At 43.3% G+C, this 19,707-nt stretch overlaps 1 protein-coding gene across 2 annotated transcripts in view; it reads left to right on the top strand.

Annotated features, from left to right (window-relative positions):
• itprid2 (ITPR interacting domain containing 2) overlaps window positions 1–19,707 on the top strand; it is a 36,774-nt gene that overhangs the window by 12,886 nt on the left and 4,181 nt on the right. The window contains exons 1-12 of one of the 2 annotated variants that reach the window (XM_034561057.1): window positions 296–408; window positions 2,404–2,443; window positions 2,564–2,659; window positions 5,576–5,723; window positions 6,041–6,101; window positions 11,573–11,680; window positions 12,297–12,630; window positions 13,540–13,768; window positions 14,471–14,522; window positions 14,873–14,955; window positions 16,302–18,332; window positions 18,986–19,045. In XM_034561057.1, coding sequence (XP_034416948.1) covers window positions 306–408; window positions 2,404–2,443; window positions 2,564–2,659; window positions 5,576–5,723; window positions 6,041–6,101; window positions 11,573–11,680; window positions 12,297–12,630; window positions 13,540–13,768; window positions 14,471–14,522; window positions 14,873–14,955; window positions 16,302–18,332; window positions 18,986–19,045 — 3,345 coding nt within the window. In that variant the 5' untranslated portion in view covers window positions 296–305. Of the gene's footprint in view, window positions 1–295; window positions 409–2,403; window positions 2,444–2,563; window positions 2,660–5,575; window positions 5,724–6,040; window positions 6,102–11,572; window positions 11,681–12,296; window positions 12,631–13,539; window positions 13,769–14,470; window positions 14,523–14,872; window positions 14,956–16,301; window positions 18,333–18,985; window positions 19,046–19,707 lie in introns of those variants that run through there. The other variant, XM_034561056.1, reaches the window with a different exon arrangement.

Raw genomic sequence — 19,707 nt, 5'->3', positions numbered from 1 at the left:
GAGTGTAGTGCAAAGATAATGGCATTGCTCAATGCAAAAGAAGATAGCGGTTCTGTGAAACATTCAGAGATGCAGTGCAATGTATAGAAAAGTGTGCGAAAACATATCAATAGCAGCTTCATCCAGTGGTGCAGTGCAGACCTGTATTACAGCTGGTATGGCTTCTCAAGAACTTACCAGTCAGGTTTAGGATAGCTTCCTCTGTGATGGAGTTGCACAACAAGTCGGAGTGAATGATGAAGTAACAACATTGAAGGAGTTACAACTGTATTTGGAGAGTGTGGACACTTTGCATATGTTATGAAATGAGAGCTGTGTGGGTTGATCAAGTGTGTGGTCGAGAGAGAGAGAGAAAGATGCGCTTGGAGCAAACGGCTGTTGGCGATCGGAGCGTCGAAGACATTAACGGTAAAGTTGCTTTGCTTCAGTAGATGTACAATGGAGGCTTCAATGTGGCCATGAATAAGTGCTGCAGCTCACCAAAGTGAGCATCAACTTCGGCCCTAAACAAAGTCCCCCCTGTGCTTCCAGACCACTTAGTCTTGCTATGCTTAAAATCAGCAGTGAGTTGACTGATCTAAAAATAACTATTATTATTATTAACGTTATGTTGAACCCACCCAACACTGACACGTGGGAAATTTGGTGTGTGTTGTGTGTGTGTGTCTTGAAGCGGACATGTTTTTTTTAAATATCTGAAAATATAGAAAAGGGAAAAGTGTTGAAGCCCAAAAGCATTGAACTGAACTGCTGAAAATCCTTGAAGTTGAAATGTATAATGTAAATGTTGGAAGCAAAACGGCATCCTAGAGATATTCTTGCTAACATTGCCAATATAAAAATATTGATTATACCCCATTATGTAAATGTTAACACATAAATGTAGAATGGTGTGTGTCATACAGCAACATTTCCTTAATAGAAAATAATTTGACTGTGAAAAAATATATTAAAATAGACTTAAAGGTACAATAACTGATATTAATGCATCACATCTTTTATTCATATCAAACTTAAGACTGATGTGTGGTGTGACTTAAAATGTCCCCTCAGTTAATGCCACCAGAACCGAGTTTGAGTTTCACACACCACAACCTTTTTCCATTTGAGTTGACTGTCTTTGTGTTTTTGCATTATGATGAAAGTATAATGGTACCATTTTTAGATTATGGTTAAGTATTTGTAGGAAACCTATTTAGTTGAGTGGCTCCGGCTACTCCTTGTCATCGGCCTAAATCTCAGCCCATTTTGTCATGTCCGGACAGTAAGAACCCTAATCATGTTGAGAATGACATGCATCAGAAGTAGCTTTAGTGGTACAGAAGACTTTGGATTGTCATGTATGAACACATCCTAATGGGCTGCAACCATGTCAACCACTATTGGGACAGGATGGGAGGGGATTAAAGTGTTACTGTGTGAATGGCATTGAGGTGAATTAGTTCATTAAAGGATGGATGTGAGTCGGCGAATTACACTTGGAAGGCCAGTTTTTGTTGCTTTAGGCTCCTTTTAAACCAGAGGAAAATACTGTGGATTCAAAGGAAGAAGAAGAAATTCAGCAAAAACTAAGTGTGAGGAAAAAGAGCGAGACATTCAGAGAAAGACATTGACAGGATGACATGTCCCAACAGGTTCTTTTGAAATTAAAAAGAAAACACATCTGCAGTTGGTGATGACTTTCACTGACGGTATGAAAGTTAATCTGCTTCAGTGTTAAGCAGATTTAAATTTTCTTTGAACCCAATGGGTCCTTGATTTCAGGCCAAGGTGGAAAAACACAGCGTCTCTATTTTTTAACCAACGACTGATGATTATGCTCCCTGAAATGAGAACTGAGACTGGCAGTTTTCATGTTAAAGTGAGCTAGCTAATGAAGCTAAGGATCGCTCCGTGAGTTAGTTTAAAAAAGAAATGCCGTTTTGAAACAAGAAACCTATAAAGTGTCTTAAATGTGCATTTTCATACGTGATATGCTAGAAGACTGAAGCTAAAGTGGCACGTCACAGGCAAAAAAAGTCCTCAATTGATGATATACAGTATGTAGAAGAAACCTATGCATTATTGTTTTATTGCAGAGCACAGCTAGTTAGTCCTAGCATTGTATGTATGTTGAGGGAAAATGTTGGATCACATTATTATTATTATTATTATTGTGTTTGTGCCTATGTCCCAGCGGGTCAATGAACCGATGAAAACAGGCGAACCCGTTCAGCAGTGAAGTAATTCAGAAAAACATATATATAAGCAAAAGAGTAATAATTGACCATTTTTATAGCTGGAGATCCTGTCAAGAGACGTCTAATTTTCAATGGTGGTCTTTGGGGAATCGGTAGTTGCAGACTGATTCTATGTTGTTGTTGTTCATATGAGTCATCTTAATTTCCTTGTTTTTCTCTGCAGCCAACCATCTTCAGTCCAGTAACAGCAAAGCGGAATCCTGGTAAGTTCACTTTTAATTCGCAACATTCATGAAGTAAATGAAGTTGATAACTGTGCATGTGTGTTAATGCTCCTGTGTGTGTGTGTGTGTGTGTGCGCGCGTGTGTGTGTTAATATGTAGCTTTGGACTTGCGGCGGATCAGAAGAGGAGTCAGTATAAAGAGAGAGCAAGAAGTATGAACTCCACAGGATCAGGGAAGAGCAGCACTGTTTCCAGGTCAGTTCACCTTCCTCAGTCTTCAGTCTGACTCGCGAAGGTTTCAGCGGGAAGTAACGCAAGTGGAGGGGGGCGGAGACACAGAGTGCTGTTGTTGAGCGTCAAGCCAATTAACTGACACTGCAGAGAACTCAACCAAAAGAGGCACAGGCATGTAGAGACGTGGTTCCCATCGGCAACGGGTCCCAGGGTGAAAACTAATGGGACACAATATGATTAAAGAAAGTACAAATATTCATGACGAGGATAATAAAAAAAAAAAAAGATGACATTATTTTGTTCAACTTTTCTTTTCTTTTTTCAGCAGTATCCACACGGTGTTTTTACATTCAGTAACTAACTCTCCATAGAGTAGTTTTATGTTATCGGTGGAGTTGCCATTCCTGCGTTTGTTTTTGTAATTTTATATCATTGACTCCACCACAATCATATCAGAGCTGTATTAAGTTACTGCTCATGCTAACCCAACATATCCTACTGTTCTCATGAAAAACATTCAACTTGCACAACATGCAGTGGCTTTTACACAGGAAACAGGAAAGGCCATGTGTTTGTAGTTTGAAGAATATTTGTTTGTTTTATGCATCTTTGAAAAAAATGTAATCTCTCGATATGTCATTGGATTTTTTCTAACTCAAATATTAACGTTGGTATGGGCAGGACGACTACAATGGGATTGGGTATGAGCAGAACTCCATAAAACAAAAAAAACAAGGAATATAACAATTTGACTCTAATTACGGACCAGATGTACCAATAAAGTTAGCGTCAACATCTTTTCTGAATCTGTCAAAGCATCTCCTGTGATTCGGCAAGCACGTAATCCAACAAGGAGCATGTGTTTAAGTATTATTCCCACTATATCCAGACACCGCTGTGTTTCTCATGAACTTAAATGGACAGAAAAGGAAAAGCAGTCCGGCGGGAGTGACATTCTCCTCGCAAAGACCACTCCGACACAACACAGTGCTTTTTTCTGCAGTTTCTGTGGTGTCTTCCTGATTTTAGCAGCTTTTCCTTATCAGCATCTCACAGAACTTCAGCTGAATTTGTTATTATCATTTTGTGGGGTTTTAATTATGAAAGCTTCCCACCGTCTCCCGTGCTGCAGTAGCAGCCCAGGACCCCCTTATAAAAGAAGTTCAAAGCTACTATTGGTCGGGCTTTGGTCATGGATTGACATTGCACAATCTTAAGAGATGAAAAGCAAAATAGTATCGGGAACCAGTCATATAAGACTATGTTAGCTGTACATAAAGATGTAAATATATAAAGACTTTAACACAGCTGATTTGAATCACGTCGCTTTGCGTCTGAACACATGGTCTCGCTTTCTCTCTCTAATATCTGAAGCGTCTCTTTGATGTTACTTACACCAGATGAGAACCAGGCTCTTCTCAGAGCTCCTCTGTGACATTTGACTGGTTCGACTGATCACAACCGCTCACAGTGTCACTGCTCCATCCAAAATGTGGGGGTTAAACGGGTCACTTGCCAGTGGTCAGTAAACTAATTAAATAAGTATCTTCATGTCTGAGGTGCATCATCAGCAGATTTGTGTTTGATGGATTTACTGTTGAACTGAATGTCTGTGGTGGGAGTTCTCATGCAAGGCGGATTTATTGGTGTTGGTACGAGGCTGACGGTGCCAGGGTTTTCACAGTGCTCCAGCCGTTGGAGCTGCATGGTGTGTGTGTGTGTGTGTGTGTGTGTGTGTGTGTTTGGGGTGGGGGGTGTGTGGGGGGGGGGGGAGCATCATGGGTAATCCATCCTCCGTTTTATGTTGTTGATGTAGGGTTCGAGAGACTCCTGGGCTGTGTCACAAAGTTCTGCAGAAGATTGAAAATGTTTTCAGGTTTCTAAGTGTGCCAGGAAGAAAAGCACTGAATTCATGTAGAGTAATGATGTGTTGAAACACCAAAGAGGTTAACAGAAAACGGCAAACATAGATTTAAACTGTTGCTGTCAGTGTAAGAGGACTAACTGTAGCAGCTTTTAGCAGTTGGGTGATACAGGATAATAATACAAAATAATATTTTTTACTACATCATATAGTCCCTTAAGGAATCTGTCAATTAAGGCACATCCAAATAATTCTTGTAATTTTACTTTACAGTTTTTCCTCATTCGCTTTGGCTCAATTCTTTTTTTTTTCTTCTTCAAAACAATAAGTGTAAATCTTTAAACGATACGTTTAGTGTGACCAGGGCCAGTACAGTTGTAACAATTGCACTTACAGTTTAGAGAATGTTAAGAACAAATGAGCCAAAACAACGGCCTGGCAGGTTTACCAACCACCGCAATGTTGCACACTAAACCAATCAGTATCACGTTATAAAGTGAATTTATTGCCACAACAAGATATTTTTCACATTATAACAATAACTTTCCTTGTTGTGATGAGTAGGAAGAGTGAGCTAGACTCTCTGGAGCTAGAATCCTTTTTAATCGATTATCACGGAGGTACACGGAAGCTCCAGTGTTTCCCATCAATTGCTTCAGTGATCGCACTTTTTATAACTTGTTACGCTATTTAGATTGTTCGAACAAGAACGGTTTCTTTTTGTAACGTGATGCAGATCAGTTTTTCTTCAGGTCTCTTCTGGTGTTCATCCTCTAGCCGGGTGCGGTTGGAGGTGCTGGGGAAGGGCCGGGCATTTAACTAAACTACCTCACTAATAGACTAACCGATTGTGTGAGAAATACTAACTGGCTGTCTGTGTTTTCATAGTGTTTCAAAGGTGTTGGAGCAGTCAGAGGAGCACCCTGAGGAGACCCTCCTTACCTTGCGGTTAGACTGATTAAACTAACCAGCAGTCTAACTCACTCGCTAACTCACCGACCTGCGGACCCACTGACGCACCGACTGAGTGTCTGACTGCCTGTGTGTGTGTGTGTGTGTGTGTGTGTCCACAGTGTCTCAGAGCTGCTAGACCTGTATGAGGAGGACCCCGAGGAAATCCTCCTAAATCTCGGTTTTGGTCGAGAAGAACCTGACTTAGCCTCGAAGGTTCCCTCCAGGTTCTTCAGCAACTTCTCTACGGCGCGAGGCATCGACATCAAGGTACGGAAGACAGCAGCGTGGAGCCACTGAAAACAAAATGACGACAAATGGGGCGTGTTCTCAAAGCCCACTGAACTGCTGGTGTGATAACGTTAGCACGTGAGCGGACAGACGACTATGATCACCCACAAACACAGTCCTACACTACTGTGTAGTCCTGCCCAATTTAAACCCATCTAAAATCAATTAAATTGAGGAAGACCTCATGGGGATGATTCATTGGATGGTTCTTCTTTTGGAGTCTGCTGCCTGCTTTGCATTGTTGATCACCGGTACTGTTTTTGTAATGACATCCCTTCCTGTGGTTCCACCTGCAGGTCTACCTGGGAGCTCAGCTGCAGCGCATGGAAGTGGAGAACCCCAACTACGCTCTGACTAGTATGTGCCATACTCCATAATCTTACCTGTACTTCCCGGCATCTGTGCTTGTGTTTATGGCCGTACTCGTCTCTTCACATCCTCAATGGAGGGTTAACCATGTTAGCGATGAGGAGGTTCATGTCCTGAAACTGTAGACAAAGGAAGTGAAGCTCAAATACTTTCTCAAAATCTCTCTCTCTCTCTCTCTGTCTTTCTCTCTCTCCCTCCCTCCCCCTGTTAGTGTGTGTGTGTGTGTGTGTGTCCTGTTCCCAGTGTTATTAGGGTGTTTTGTGGGGTCCCTTTAACTGTTCTGCCAACTGGCTGGCCACCAGGGACAAAGATCTATTTGTCCCAGACACACACACACACACACACACACACACACACACACACACACACACACACACTCACTCACTCACTCACTCAGACACTCACACACTCACACGCGTGCACACCACATACACAAACCTGCACTGCTAATATTCTGGCCTCTTTTTGTTTTCAAACTTGTGTTTGCATGAAGGGACTGGCTCCCTAATTGCGCACACACGCACACACACACACACACACACACACTCACTCAGACACTCACACGCGTGCACACCACATACACAAACCTGCACTGCTAATATTCTGGCCTCTTTTTGTTTTCAAACTTGTGTTTGCATGAAGGGACTGGCTCCCTAATTACGCACACACACACACACACACACACACACACACACACACACACACACACACACACACACACACACACACACACGTATGTGTGAGAAGATGTCTATAGATGAAAGTACCTCAGGACTGCTAAAGTTTTACTTTACACTTTGATGGCTGTTTTGGGCAGTTTGAAAAGTCATCACTGGTCCCAGTTTGTTTTACAAGACATTTTGAGTGTTGTTTAACCGAGGAGCTCTAAATATTTGCACATCAATGTAGAAAAAATAGGTTTTAGAACTAGAGTTCCTGTCTCGGATCTTTTGGACTTCTGTGTATTCTTTTGTTGTTCAGTGCAGCAGATTTTGACTTTTGCCACGATGCACCAGTTCCTCCAGTCTTACTGGTCTTTTGTGGGGCGGACAATTCTTTTATTCTTCCCACCCCTGGTTTTGTCGCTTAACATCCTCTTGCTGTTGCTGGTTGTAGTAAATACAAGTACAAAGTCCTGATCGGCACCACAGATATCAGATTAAAAAGGCCGTCTTTGGTGCAAAGTCATTTTTGGTGTCAACGAGCTTACAACTAGCCCCCTTTGTGTTGCAGCAGGAACTCACAAACCAGATGATTTTCACATTAATGGCATGCAATCTGATATAACTGATTTAAACACAAACTGCTGAATATATATTTAGATGAATGGTTTAGTTTGAATATGTCATACAACAGTAAAAAGCATCATGGTCAACAGGACTGTGTGCAATAGTGTAACTAACTACACTAGTCGCCACAGTGACTTTGCATTTTGAATGGAGAAATATTGTATCAGCACACATTTTGAGCAGTCACTCAGACAGCTATTATTATATCATATTGCTTCTGAACACATACAACAATAAATAACGCAGACTGAACCATTCTGACCATAAATATTATAGTAATGTGACGAGGCGATCCCAGAGCTGTGTGGTAAAACTGATGTCAGACTGCTTAGAATGAAGGTTTTTATTTTCTTCCATCTATGGCGGTCCTTCACGCTGTTCATTATATTGTGAAACTAGTTTAATATTTGCCAAAATGCAGCTGCAAGGTGGTCACAAGCAGCAGATGTCCACCTACACAATGCAACACATTCCCACCTCTAGCGTTGACAGCAACCTTCTTGTGCAGATTCACTTTGACATTTTTTTTGCCCCCAAATGCTCGAACATCCACTTAGAAGTCTAATGAATTCATCCGACAGTGTCATTGTGAGTGGCTGACACTGGTCTGATCAGTCGTTCCGTTTGTTTGGTATTGACATTTCTTTTCAGTCGACCATTCAAGTGTTAACCTGGATGTTGGGTTTCCAAAACAAACAAACTGACATGGTGCATGATAGACTTTCATACATAGTGTTTCCCTATTTTACGACCACAGACTAATTTTCTTGTTATATTCAGATAACTAAATGAGTCACGCTCTGTTTGGTCGCACGCACACTGAAGTGCAGTGAACTGAGTCGGGAGGAGTGACGGAGGCTAACGTTTAGTCTGACGGGCAGGAAAACAGCTCACGGTGTCACAATAAACTTGTGATGAAGAACACCAGCTGAGAGAAAGTGGAGGAGCTTCAGAACGCTCTTCACTACCACTGATTAACTCCCATCACTTGAGCACACTTAGTCCAGCTTTGGCATCCCTCAGAGCCAAGTATTTTTAAAATAAGACACATGTGCATGAGACACTGATGAATGGGCTTCATACATAACCTTGAGTGTTTGCCCATTTGCTTCAGTTCATTTGGGCAGGTGTGAAAGCCATCAGTTAAACTCAATCGTGAATTAAACAAGTGGGTCGAGACCACCTGAACAGGAGGGAACTCTGGCGCGGTTTGTTAGTGTGAAGGCAAAAGAGAACCAATCACAGGGCCGTGTTATAGCGGATTCACATAAGCGTGGCAATTTCTTTGACTGACTTTTTGTCAGCCACCAGAATAATCTACTAATTAAAACGTCTGCAAAAAGACGAGTTGAAAAGATTTTGAGTGTGTCAGGTTAGGTTGAGGTATAGCGGATTGCTTCCTGATTGAGCCTGACGTCGTGCGTGTTTGGCTTTAAACTCCGAACTAACTGTATAAAAAAGCTGCAGTGACTCGGATCAGAACTGGATCTGTTTTTTAAAATGTGTTTAAAGGGAACGGCTCCTTTAAAAGTCTCTGGTCTGTCTGTGGTTCCTGGAAGATTTTTTTGTTCTTTTCCAGAACATTCTCATACTGTTCCATCGGTTCCCCGGATCCCAGACATGTGTGTGTGTGTGTGTGTGTGTGTTGTTTGTTATGTAAGCTCTGTTCTCACCATCAGAAAGAATCTCTTGGGAGGGAGGGAGGGAGGGAGTACGTGTCATTTTCTCTTATTCCTCACTTCCTGTTTTAGGATTCTTACAGTGAGAGTAAGTCAGCAGTCAGCAGGAAACAGACTCACAGCATTACTATCATCACACATGGCTGCTGTAATAAGGGGTTCATGTTCTGTAGTCATGTCCAGATGTGACTGAAAAACACTAAACTGTATGACTGACTGATTTGTTGCTTGAACATTGTTTTGTTTCTCCTGATATTTGGGGACACCTGGAGAGATTTTCTTCAAATTTGGAAGAAACGGTCCTCTTGGACTCAAGAATGAACTCTTACATTTTGGTAGTCAAAGGTCAAGGTCACTGTGACCTCACGTCCATCTCTCAGGAACCTCCACGGTTGAATTGATTAGAATTTGGTGTTCAAATGTCACTGTGACCTCAGAAACATGTTTTGGGCCATAACTCAAGAATTCCCATGCCAAGTATTACAATTTATTTAGACACTGACTAATAGGATGAAATGATGATGTGATGACATTTTGGACAGACATGGATGTGAACTTAATTCTGTAATTCTGGACGGTAATTCTACCGTCCATTATAACGAGGGCAGAGCCCCAGCACCTTGTTAAACTGCCAATGGATAGATGAAAAATAACAAAGTCACAGAGAAAAATAGAGTTTAATTCTGCTTGGCCGTATTCATTTGATTTCCCTGCCAACTATGCTGGCTTACCTGTATGCTTTATATCTGACAGGAATTATAAAACATGTAATGTTGAAAGACTCTTCCAGAACAAGCACTAAGCATTTGCTGAACAGTGTCGAGCTGCAGACGAGCGAAGAAGAGCGATTTCTCAACTGCTGCAGCAAACTGAAGTAAATCTACTTTCATGAAGTCTCCAAACTCAACGACTGCTGCTGGTTCTGTGGCAGCTCGTGAGACAGTGAGGAGTCAGTTATTGAAAACGAGTTTCCGTCCTCGGTGCTCGAGTCTAAAACTCCGGCGTAGTGAGGACGCTCAGTGTAAACGTAGCGGAAGAGATGCGTTTTTAAAATGGTTACGTAGTAGTGAGGACATGGCCTATTTAGTTCATTCAAATAATAAAGTTATTGCATTCAAACCATCCTTAGTATTCGAGGAGCAGCGGGCTGCTGTGGAGCACCCGGGGAGCAACTGAGGGTTCAGGGTCTTGCTAAAGAACACTTTGACACCACTTTGAACTGGAGGACGGGTATCGAACCTGCTACCTTGTGGTTTACAGGACAACAAACTATAGCTTTTGTATATATAATATGAAAAATAGGAAAATAGGGCCAAATGGTTCTTTGGATAGGAAAGGTTGCTAAGAGCTCTAAGGCATTGTTTCTAAAATATTTAGTAATTTTAGTTGATGTATTGGACTTCTTGATTGCATCAGTCAGTGTTTACAAACATTTGCTGATGTTCTACTGCGAGTATAAACTCACTGTAACCGTAATTAAAGTAGTCTTCTTCCATCCAGAGATGAAGTTTCAGTCCTTCACCTCAGATTAAATATGAATGATGTTAGGAGATTTCCACTGGACAACAGAAATGTGAATGAAAGCCACCGCCGAAACAAGTCTGTCTTTTTTTTAGGAGTTAGAGGTCAAAATGGGATCAGGGGCGAGACAGAGGGAGCAGGTCTGTGCGATGTATAAAAGACAGAAGTATGTGTTTCATAACATACTGACACGTATTTAGACAGCGAGGGATGACGGGAGGAGGGACGAGCACGGAAGGAAGGAAAGTATTGCAAGTCATCATCCTGTTAGAGACAAGACTGACAGCTGGACTTACACAAACACAGAAGTAGAAGAAGAGGGAGGAGTGGCTTTGACGTCTGTATCCAGTCCTGTATCCCTGTAGATAGTTGATGAATTCCAAACTCTTATTTTTGTAAAATAATTTTCTTTTAAATTATTATTTTTATAAAGATAGTGTGATATTTTTTCTTAATTCTGGTACGGTGCTTTACCATACTTTTACCAATAAAATGGCAGATATTAATAATTGACCTCTATACAGTTAATAGGGTGTGTTTTGAGACATTTCGGTCTTGTTTGAAGGCGCTGACGCCAGCTTCCTGGAAGAAGTCCGTACCCCCTGGTTTATTTCGGTTTGAGAGGGGGGACAACGTCTTCATGAGGCTGAAGATGAGACCTTGTTAGGTGGAGGTTTTATTTGCGGGGGGAGTGCTTTAAAGACGAGCACAGAGACACCAGAAAACATTCACCCAGCAGAGATATCTGAACTGGCTCAGAGGAGGAAGAGCGCTGCTGGACATGGATGTGTTCAGACTTTTAACTCGGGTGCATCCTGATCTACTCACTGCCAGTTATTACAGTTAAAGGAGCAGGTTAAAAATAGCTTTCTTTAAAGATTTTCGAGAATCCTAATCGGGGGAGATTTTCCTTTTCCTTTCGCAACTGTGAAGAACTTTGTAACTGTTGTTTTGTTTCTGTCTCTTTCAGGTCGTTTCCGTCAGATCGAAGTCTTGACTACAGTAGCTAACGAGTTCTTTAATCTCTACAGTCAAGTTTCTGGTCAGCCTGTCCAATGCATCAGCTCCAAGGATCCAGGTAACCGGGGAAACCACATAAGTCCACCAGCATAGGACTGTTTTTGTCAGGGAGCCATGGGCAAAGGGTTCTGGAACATTTCCAACAGATCCGGTGCAGGAGGGCGTCTCAATGCTCTATTTATTATAGAGGGCCGCTGAAGCAGTCGCGCAGTGCATGGTGGGACTTTTGCCCCGGGGCTGTATTTATTTGTATGAAGTTGAAAAATGTCATGCAAATGATGCGTGATGCGCTGGCAAGGTCCATTTGAATTGTACACACTTTTTGCTTGACTTAATGTTCTGTGAACTTATTAGATGAGGAATACACCATTTAGTTGATAATCTACTTTTGTCAAGACCAAGTTTGGACCTTTTTATTTCTAAATGGATTTTTTTATTTGATCGTTTTGGCAAATTCTTTTTTTTGTCAGCAATATTCTGTAGAACTTTTGTGACGGTTTTTGTTCCATTAAGTCTATTACGCCTCAATTGTATTCACCATAGACCAAAAGTTAGTTCTCAAATATATATATATATATATTTGTCAGATTTCTTCTTTTTTTTTAACAAAAGAAGAATTGCATCTGAACTATATTGATTTTCATACTTATCTGTTGGTCTTGTAACTCTCTCAGGGGGAGAAGGAGGGGACAATGACTCGGCTACTCCTCCTCCTCGGAGGAGAAATGTCGCCAAACTGCTCAAGAAAATCACAAAGCACAACCTGCTCGCGGCCGCCACAGTGTCCCTTGAAGAACACACACCTGACCAACAAACGCAGATGAACGGACACGCCACCTCTGATCAAACTAACACCAACGCTCACACACACGTCGCTCCTGAACAGGAAGGCTGCAGTATCGACCCCGACCACCAGGCAGAGACAGTCAACCAGAACCACATGCGCAAGAAAGACAGCTGTCACCTGGCGACAGTCGCCGAGGAAACCAACGCGGATGGAGACGACAGGTACTGCTGGACAGACCAGTAGCCAGGGCATTCTGGACCGCTGCATTTTAGTCGTCATTGACTAGTCGACTAGTCAATTAATAGCGGGAGATATCATATTTACTTAGGAGCTCATTTGAACCAGGCGGCAACCTCCGGTTCTTCTAAGTGAAGCCAATGTGGAAGTGTCTAAAATCTTGCATGCTCTCTACTGACCAGCAGGGGGCAACTCCTCTGGTTGCAAAAAAGAGTCAGATTGTATAGAAGTCTATGACAAAAGAACTCTACTTCTCACTGGATTTTTCCCTCAGTAAACATGCATTTATGGTCTCAATCCATTTAGAGTCAAACAGACCATAAAGCACAGTATGCTTTAGGGCGGACTGACTGTGATTGACAGGTTGTTGCCGACTTACCAGATCCGTTTCCGGTGTCACTAAGTCGATTCTCAGCAGTCCAAATATGGTCACTTCCGTTCATTGGTTGCCAAAAAACATGGCGAAATCGCCAACATTGAGGCTCCATAACGGCAGGCCACAAACCAATGTTTGACGTCACTATGACTACATCTACTTCTTATATAAAGTGTATGATTTGAACAGGAATTGCCAAGCCGTGGTAGAAGTACTCGCATCCTTTAAAGTTACCGTTAAAAAAGTCTTAAGCCTGCACGTTAAACCCAGCTGCAGTAAAATGAGAGGTTTTATGATGAGGCTCACAAGGGACTGACAAAATCCTCACAAAATTAAAGTTCAAGTTTCTCATAGTAGCTTTAAGTAAAAGTACCAGAACAACAGTGTAAACATTCTCCAATACAAGTAAAAGTCTTTACAATCCTACTTAAGTCAAAGCACACAATTATTATCAACAACATCTTAAAGTGAAGTGAATTTTGATCTGACTGCGCCATAACATCTCGCATCCCATCAGTTCTGAACAGAGCAGAACCGGACCAGCATCCAATGGAGAGCATCAACCAGAGTCCGCTGACTCTCAGTCACCCAATGGGAGAACAGAGGAAGGAACCCAGATGGTCAAAGAGGAGCAGGTGGAGGAGAAGATCCTGACCTCTACCCCAGAGAAAGCTCCTCCCACCTTGGCCCCGCTCCAGCTGGCACAGCTTCGCATAGAAAAGACAGACTCTTTCGACATGGAGGAGGTACGTTGTCCTCCTGGGTTCTCTTGAGTTCATCATACTTGAATTCGGAAAAGTTTGGACTCGTTCACATCGTTATCGCGGATTCCTTCTTAGTCATTGCGGATCTTCGGGCTAATCTCTTTCAAATCACCCTACACACGTCCTCGACCAATTAAATTCTTTGGCGACTAACACTCGATACGACTTTGTATTCTAATCGATTAGTTGGTTCAAACAAAACTCCACAACAGCAACACTTTTAATCTTGTGTATAACATGTATGTGCCCATACATTCCTTGGAAATAAGTCTTTCTGCAAAAGAAACAACATGAAAAGCAGGAAAACAATTGACTAAAGAAATCTTTGTCGACTCCCAGCCCAATCCTACACTATGAAGACTTTGTGGTGTTCTCCTGACACCATCTCCCCTCCCCACATTAACAATGTTATCCTGGTGTGTGTTTTACATCTGCACCCCCCATAACCAGTAAATACTAGTTATCCAGCACAAACTATCGCAGTCAAATTCATGCAAATACCGCCAGAAATCCTCTTCTCTGTGCATCCGAACATACTTCGACTCACACCAGACGTGCATCGGGAGTCGTGTGAGAACTACCGAAGCAAAATGTCGATGAAACGTCTGCTGCCGGAGGGGAACGAGCACGTTGACCCAATGCTTCTGTCTTTTTTTTAAAGTCGTTGGGTTGTTTATCTTTCAGATTCAGAGTAACGAAGATGAGGCTTTGCCTCTCAGAACTTCCAGAGGCACCGGTGAGTTCACCGTAACTTCTGTTTTCAACTTTCTGATTGTTTGACTTAACTTCAGAATAAAGTGTCCTAATTGTTTCCATGTCCAATTCTCTTATGTTCGTCTAAACAAATGTATGTCGTCTCTTCGCTTTTCCTTCTTGGCTCATTGCTGCATTCTTTTTCGAGTGTATCTGATGAGTTTATGTGTGCAGCCTGTTTCTATATGCAATAAGGTCACTGAAGACACCCTGTCCTGCCTCCTTTATGCTTTATGCTCAGCATGGATGATTCTTTTCTGCCATCATTTGGACAGACGGGGTACTGCCCGGAATAATAATAATCCAGCGTCATTGCCTGTGTCTCTCCCTCAGACCTGTTGAGGACTGCCAGTCAGCAGTCAGACAGCAGTGGTTTTGCTGAGGAGCCCTCCGCTGACTCCAACAGCTACCTCAAGGTCTGTTTGTGTGCCTTTCCTGCCCTGTATCTCAGTTTAGATTGTAGGGCGGCTGTAGCTCATGGGGAGTTTATGGTTTGCTCATAGTTTGCATGATGAAGTGTCCTTGAGCAAGACACTGAACCCCCAGTTGCTCCCTGGGCGTTTCACTGCAGCCCACTGCTCCTTAGTTACTAAGGATGGGTCAAATGCAGAGAAGAATTTCCCCACTGTGGGATCAATAATGTGTACATTATTATTATTATTATTATTAACATGGTCCTTTAGGTTATTTGAACTCTGAAAAATAATAAAAACTGTCTGGGCTCTTATCCCACCATAACATAAACATCCCTGAAAATCCATAACATGTGCAAGAAAAGGATTTCATGATGTGTAATGAGACCTTGTAAGGCAGTCTGGAGCATGCATGTCTGCAACAGGTTAAAGTGAACAGCCTCACCCCACCTCAATGGAGTCCAAGCCACTGCAAGGTTTGTGCTTAGACACTTGGGAGTTTCAAATTCAGGCAGATCACATTTTTAGATCCACATTTGAGTAAATGCTTTGTTCTGCAGTCTTTTTTCCCTTTTTAAGAAGGGAATATAAATATAGTGTTAATATAAATAGACCATTAATCTCATGGATACTTCAATGCTTCTGCTCCAACTTAATTCGTCCTTCCCTGCAGGTTCTCAGAATGTTATTTTGCTCAACAATCACGGATTAACAGTGGTGGAAAGTAACGAGGCACATTACTCAACTACTGTACTTAAGTACGGTGCTTGTTCATTAATGGAGTATTTAAATCCTATTCTACTACTTACTTTACTCCACTACATTTCAGAGGGACATTTAAGTATAGAACACGCAAAAAGCTTATAAAATGCATGCATTGTTAAATATGAAAGATGTCAGATGTCTTTCATCTAAGGCAGTGATTTTTCGACTAAATCTAACTGCTTGATATACACAAGGTGAGATTATCCAATATTCCCCCCAAGAAAGTATATATATATTTAGAGCACAACTTTATTTTGTTTCTTTTCTATCTCTATTTTATCTTGTGACCTTGCTGTTAGGGCCCAACCTATAAATAGCACAGAATGTAACTACCTAACTGTATATTAAGTTGTTAAAAGTAGCTCCACCTTGACCAGCGACAACGGTGGAATGCTACTTACACATTGAAGCATTGATTGCAGATAACACTTCAAACTTTGCTTTGACTTAATAAGGAGAATGCAGGACTGTCACTTGTAATGGACTATTTTTTTCATTGTTGTATTGGTACTCATAATACTCACTATAAGGATCTGAGTAACTCATCCACCACAGGTAATTAATTGTCGATTAATTGTGAATAGGTGCAGGAGAGCAGTGACAGCTGTGACAGCGAGACCACTGTGACATCACACCCTTCACTAGATGTGGCCACGCCCCTCGCAATGGATCAACCAGCGTTCGAGCTGCCGGACAGCCAAGAGGAAGAGGCGGAGCCTGCTGTCGCTGCTGAGGCCGATGAGAGAAGTAGTTCCAGGGGAGAAGACAAGCATGATGGGAGTTCAGAGCAGGTACCGCAGTTCACAGCCCAAAACGGACCGATGGGAACACAGCAGGGTGGAACCGGAGGGGAGGAGCAGGTTGAGGGTGGACACCAGACTGATCCAGATCCAGAACAAGAGACTTTCCAGAGTATGTTTGCTGTAGAACAAGAACCACAATCGGAATTAGTACACACTCAGAATCGGACTGCTTCGGAACAAGAATCAGAACACACTCAGAACCCCACCGAGACCGCCACAGACATAAAACCACCCACAGAGGTGGGTGCTGACGACGAAGCCCAAGAAGAGAATGCATTCTTGTCTGATTCCGATTCACTTTGTCCTACTCCTGGTCCTTCGTCTCCAGTTCTCAATGCTCTGAACCGAGCCAAACAGAAAGAGCTAAGCTGGGGGGAGCAGTGGGCCAACCCCCAGTCTTTTGATATGCCCAAACTCCTAGGAGGACGACGAAGAAGACGTGGTATTACTCTACAGAGGTCCTCCTCCCTGCCCTCCACGCTTCTATCGCCCTCCAGGATCGTGTCCTCTGTCAGGATCCAGTTTGGTCAAGGCCAGGCATCCTGCTCTAAGCCCAGGTACTCCTTCAAATACACCTGTGATGGTGAAGATGAAGAAGAGGAGGAGGAAGGACAAAACAATTGTTTATCTACTCTGATCATAAACCCGGCCCCCTCGTCTTACTTTAACAACCAACCACCAAGGCTCCCCAGAGAAACTCCCATCCCACCTAAACCCATCCCGCGCTACTTAATGCGGTCAACCTGTTCCCTGCATAGCTGCAGCCCTCCTCCCGACGCCCACTTCTGGAGCACCCAGAGCGTTCCTGATCTATCCTCCAATCGGCATCAGCCGGGCATGTTCCAACAGAACATGAAGGCCAACCAAAACCAGCAAAGTTGGAATCCAGGGCAGACGAGGTTCCGTTATCCTGATCCAACAGCTCAGTACGCAAACCCAAGCCCCAATCCTGGCCCTAGTCTTAACCCCAGCCCATACCCCTTTCCTCTGAACCCTACTCCGCAGTACTCATCCCCTCCCCATCCGTACGCCAGTCTTCCTAACCACCTTCACCACCACAACTTGACCCACCATTCTAGTCTAGCCAGTCTCTACCAACCTACAACTCCTCCAGTCCCTCAGCATGGCAGCCTCTCCAACTTGCATCAGCCCTCAACTTCCACATCTCCTCACCACTTCAATCTGGGCCACTTGCATCCAGGAACCCCACAAATGCACCACCAGGCGTACAATCAACAGTACGGCCATCAGTCACCTTACCATGCCACTCCTCACGGCTCACAGTTCGCATCACCCTACCTTGGTAACCAAGTGTACAACATGAATCCACACCTGGCGTTTCCCTACCCCGTCACCCAGTATCCGCCGTTGGCCCCAGAACACAGCCTCCACCCGGGGTTCACTCCTCCTCCTCCAGGCTTCTTCCCAGGCCCGGCTTCAACCCTTGGGCCGGGTCACAGCCTCCACCCGGGGTTCACTCCTCCTGCTCCAGGCTTCTTCCCAGGCCTGGCTTCAACCCTTGGGCCGGGTCACAGCCTCCACCCGGGGTTCACTCCTCCTGCTCCAGGCTACTTCCCAGGCCCGGCTTCAACCCTTGGGCCGGGTCACAGCCTCCACCCGGGGTTCACTCCTCCTGCTCCAGGCTTCCTCCCAGGCTTGGCCTCAAGCCACGGCCCGGGTCACAGCCTGTCCCCTGGGCTGGCTCCTCAGGCTGCTCCAAGTCCAGGACTCAACCAGGCCCCATCCAGCACTGAGATGCAGCTAAGGAGAGTTCTGCATGACATCAAAGGAGCGGTTCAGAGTCTGAGCCAGGTTAGTCCTCTTTAGTCCCAGTCCCTTAAGCTCTTGTCACTAGCTGTAGTCAGTTGTGGTTTGAGTCCCACTATCTTTAAATTAGTTTTAGCTACCACTGTATTTGGAGGTCAAATTGAAAGCACGTTCATAATGTTGTGAATGATTTCTCATTTGGGACCAGTAACTTCTTTCAGTGTCCACTGGTTGCCTAAAATACATCCTGTCCAAATAATAGAGGCAAGAAAGTGAATAAACATAGTTCCCGCAATATGAAACTTTCCTCTCAACTGCGGTCAATGTTTACAATAAACTTAGTTTGGCTTGTCATTTTACAGTTTCCCATCACTCTGTATGTGTTGCACTTTATTCTAGTGTTAGTCTAATTACAGTATGTTCTAAAGCAGTATTTTTCTTTAGATCTGGTGTTTCAGACATTGGCCTCTCTGTCTATGGTGGTAACCTGTCAGAAACAGCTGGTAACGCTGCAGGCAGAACATTGTGTGAATGAGCAGCTGTTCCCTGCTGCCCATGACTCCTAAAAACGACCATGATTATTGACATGATTAGTATCACTTCCTGCAGTTTAGTTTGTACTAGATTAGCGCGGATCCTTCTGTCAGCTTGTCGTGTTCCACCTCCTGACCTGGCCTCACTGTCCTCTCTCCATCTAGAAACAAGCCGACACTCCTGAGGCTTTCAGTGAGCACAGAGCAGCTCTGCTCAACCACCAGGTACGGTCATCACTCATCACTCTTATCAATGTTATCAAGTTTGTGTGTTGAATCCAGCAGCGATGCTTCTGGCACTTAAAGTCTATGTGCATCTCACAATGTACAGTTGTCATTGGACTTCCATGACACAAACACAGAATCCCAAGTTCCCTTTTGAAGGCAGATGTGTTCTCTGACTGGGTCATTAATTCAATTCAGTTTATTTTGGTTAGTCCAAAATCACAAATTTGCCTCAGAGGGCTTTACAATCTGTACACATACGACATCCCTGTCCCAGGACCTCACAAAAAAAAATGTGTACGAAAAACTCTCCAAAAAAACAGGGGAAAAAAGGGAAGAAACCTTCAGGAGAGCAACAGAGGAGGATCCCTCTCCCCGGATGGACAGAAGCAATATATGTCATGTGTACAGATTACATAAACACATTACATGAATATGACAGAAATTTATGAATAATTAGTAGAAGGCATGGACCACGATCCAGACCGCCACAATTCATGAAACAGGAGGTAGAGGGGAGGGGTAAAGACCACATGCTCAATACTAACATATTTCCCACCACTGTATGTTCATATTTATATAATAAAAGGACATAGTAGCTTTGCATATTACTGTTGATTTGCAGTATAATGCATTTAGGACGTCATAGTTGACTGTTGTTG

Source organism: Cyclopterus lumpus, chromosome 21 (assembly GCF_009769545.1).
Source record: "Cyclopterus lumpus isolate fCycLum1 chromosome 21, fCycLum1.pri, whole genome shotgun sequence".
Classification (NCBI taxonomy): Eukaryota; Metazoa; Chordata; class Actinopteri; order Perciformes; family Cyclopteridae; genus Cyclopterus; species Cyclopterus lumpus.
The sequence above is the reverse complement of the archived record's forward strand: the minus strand, read 5'-3'. Positions and strand labels throughout refer to the sequence as shown.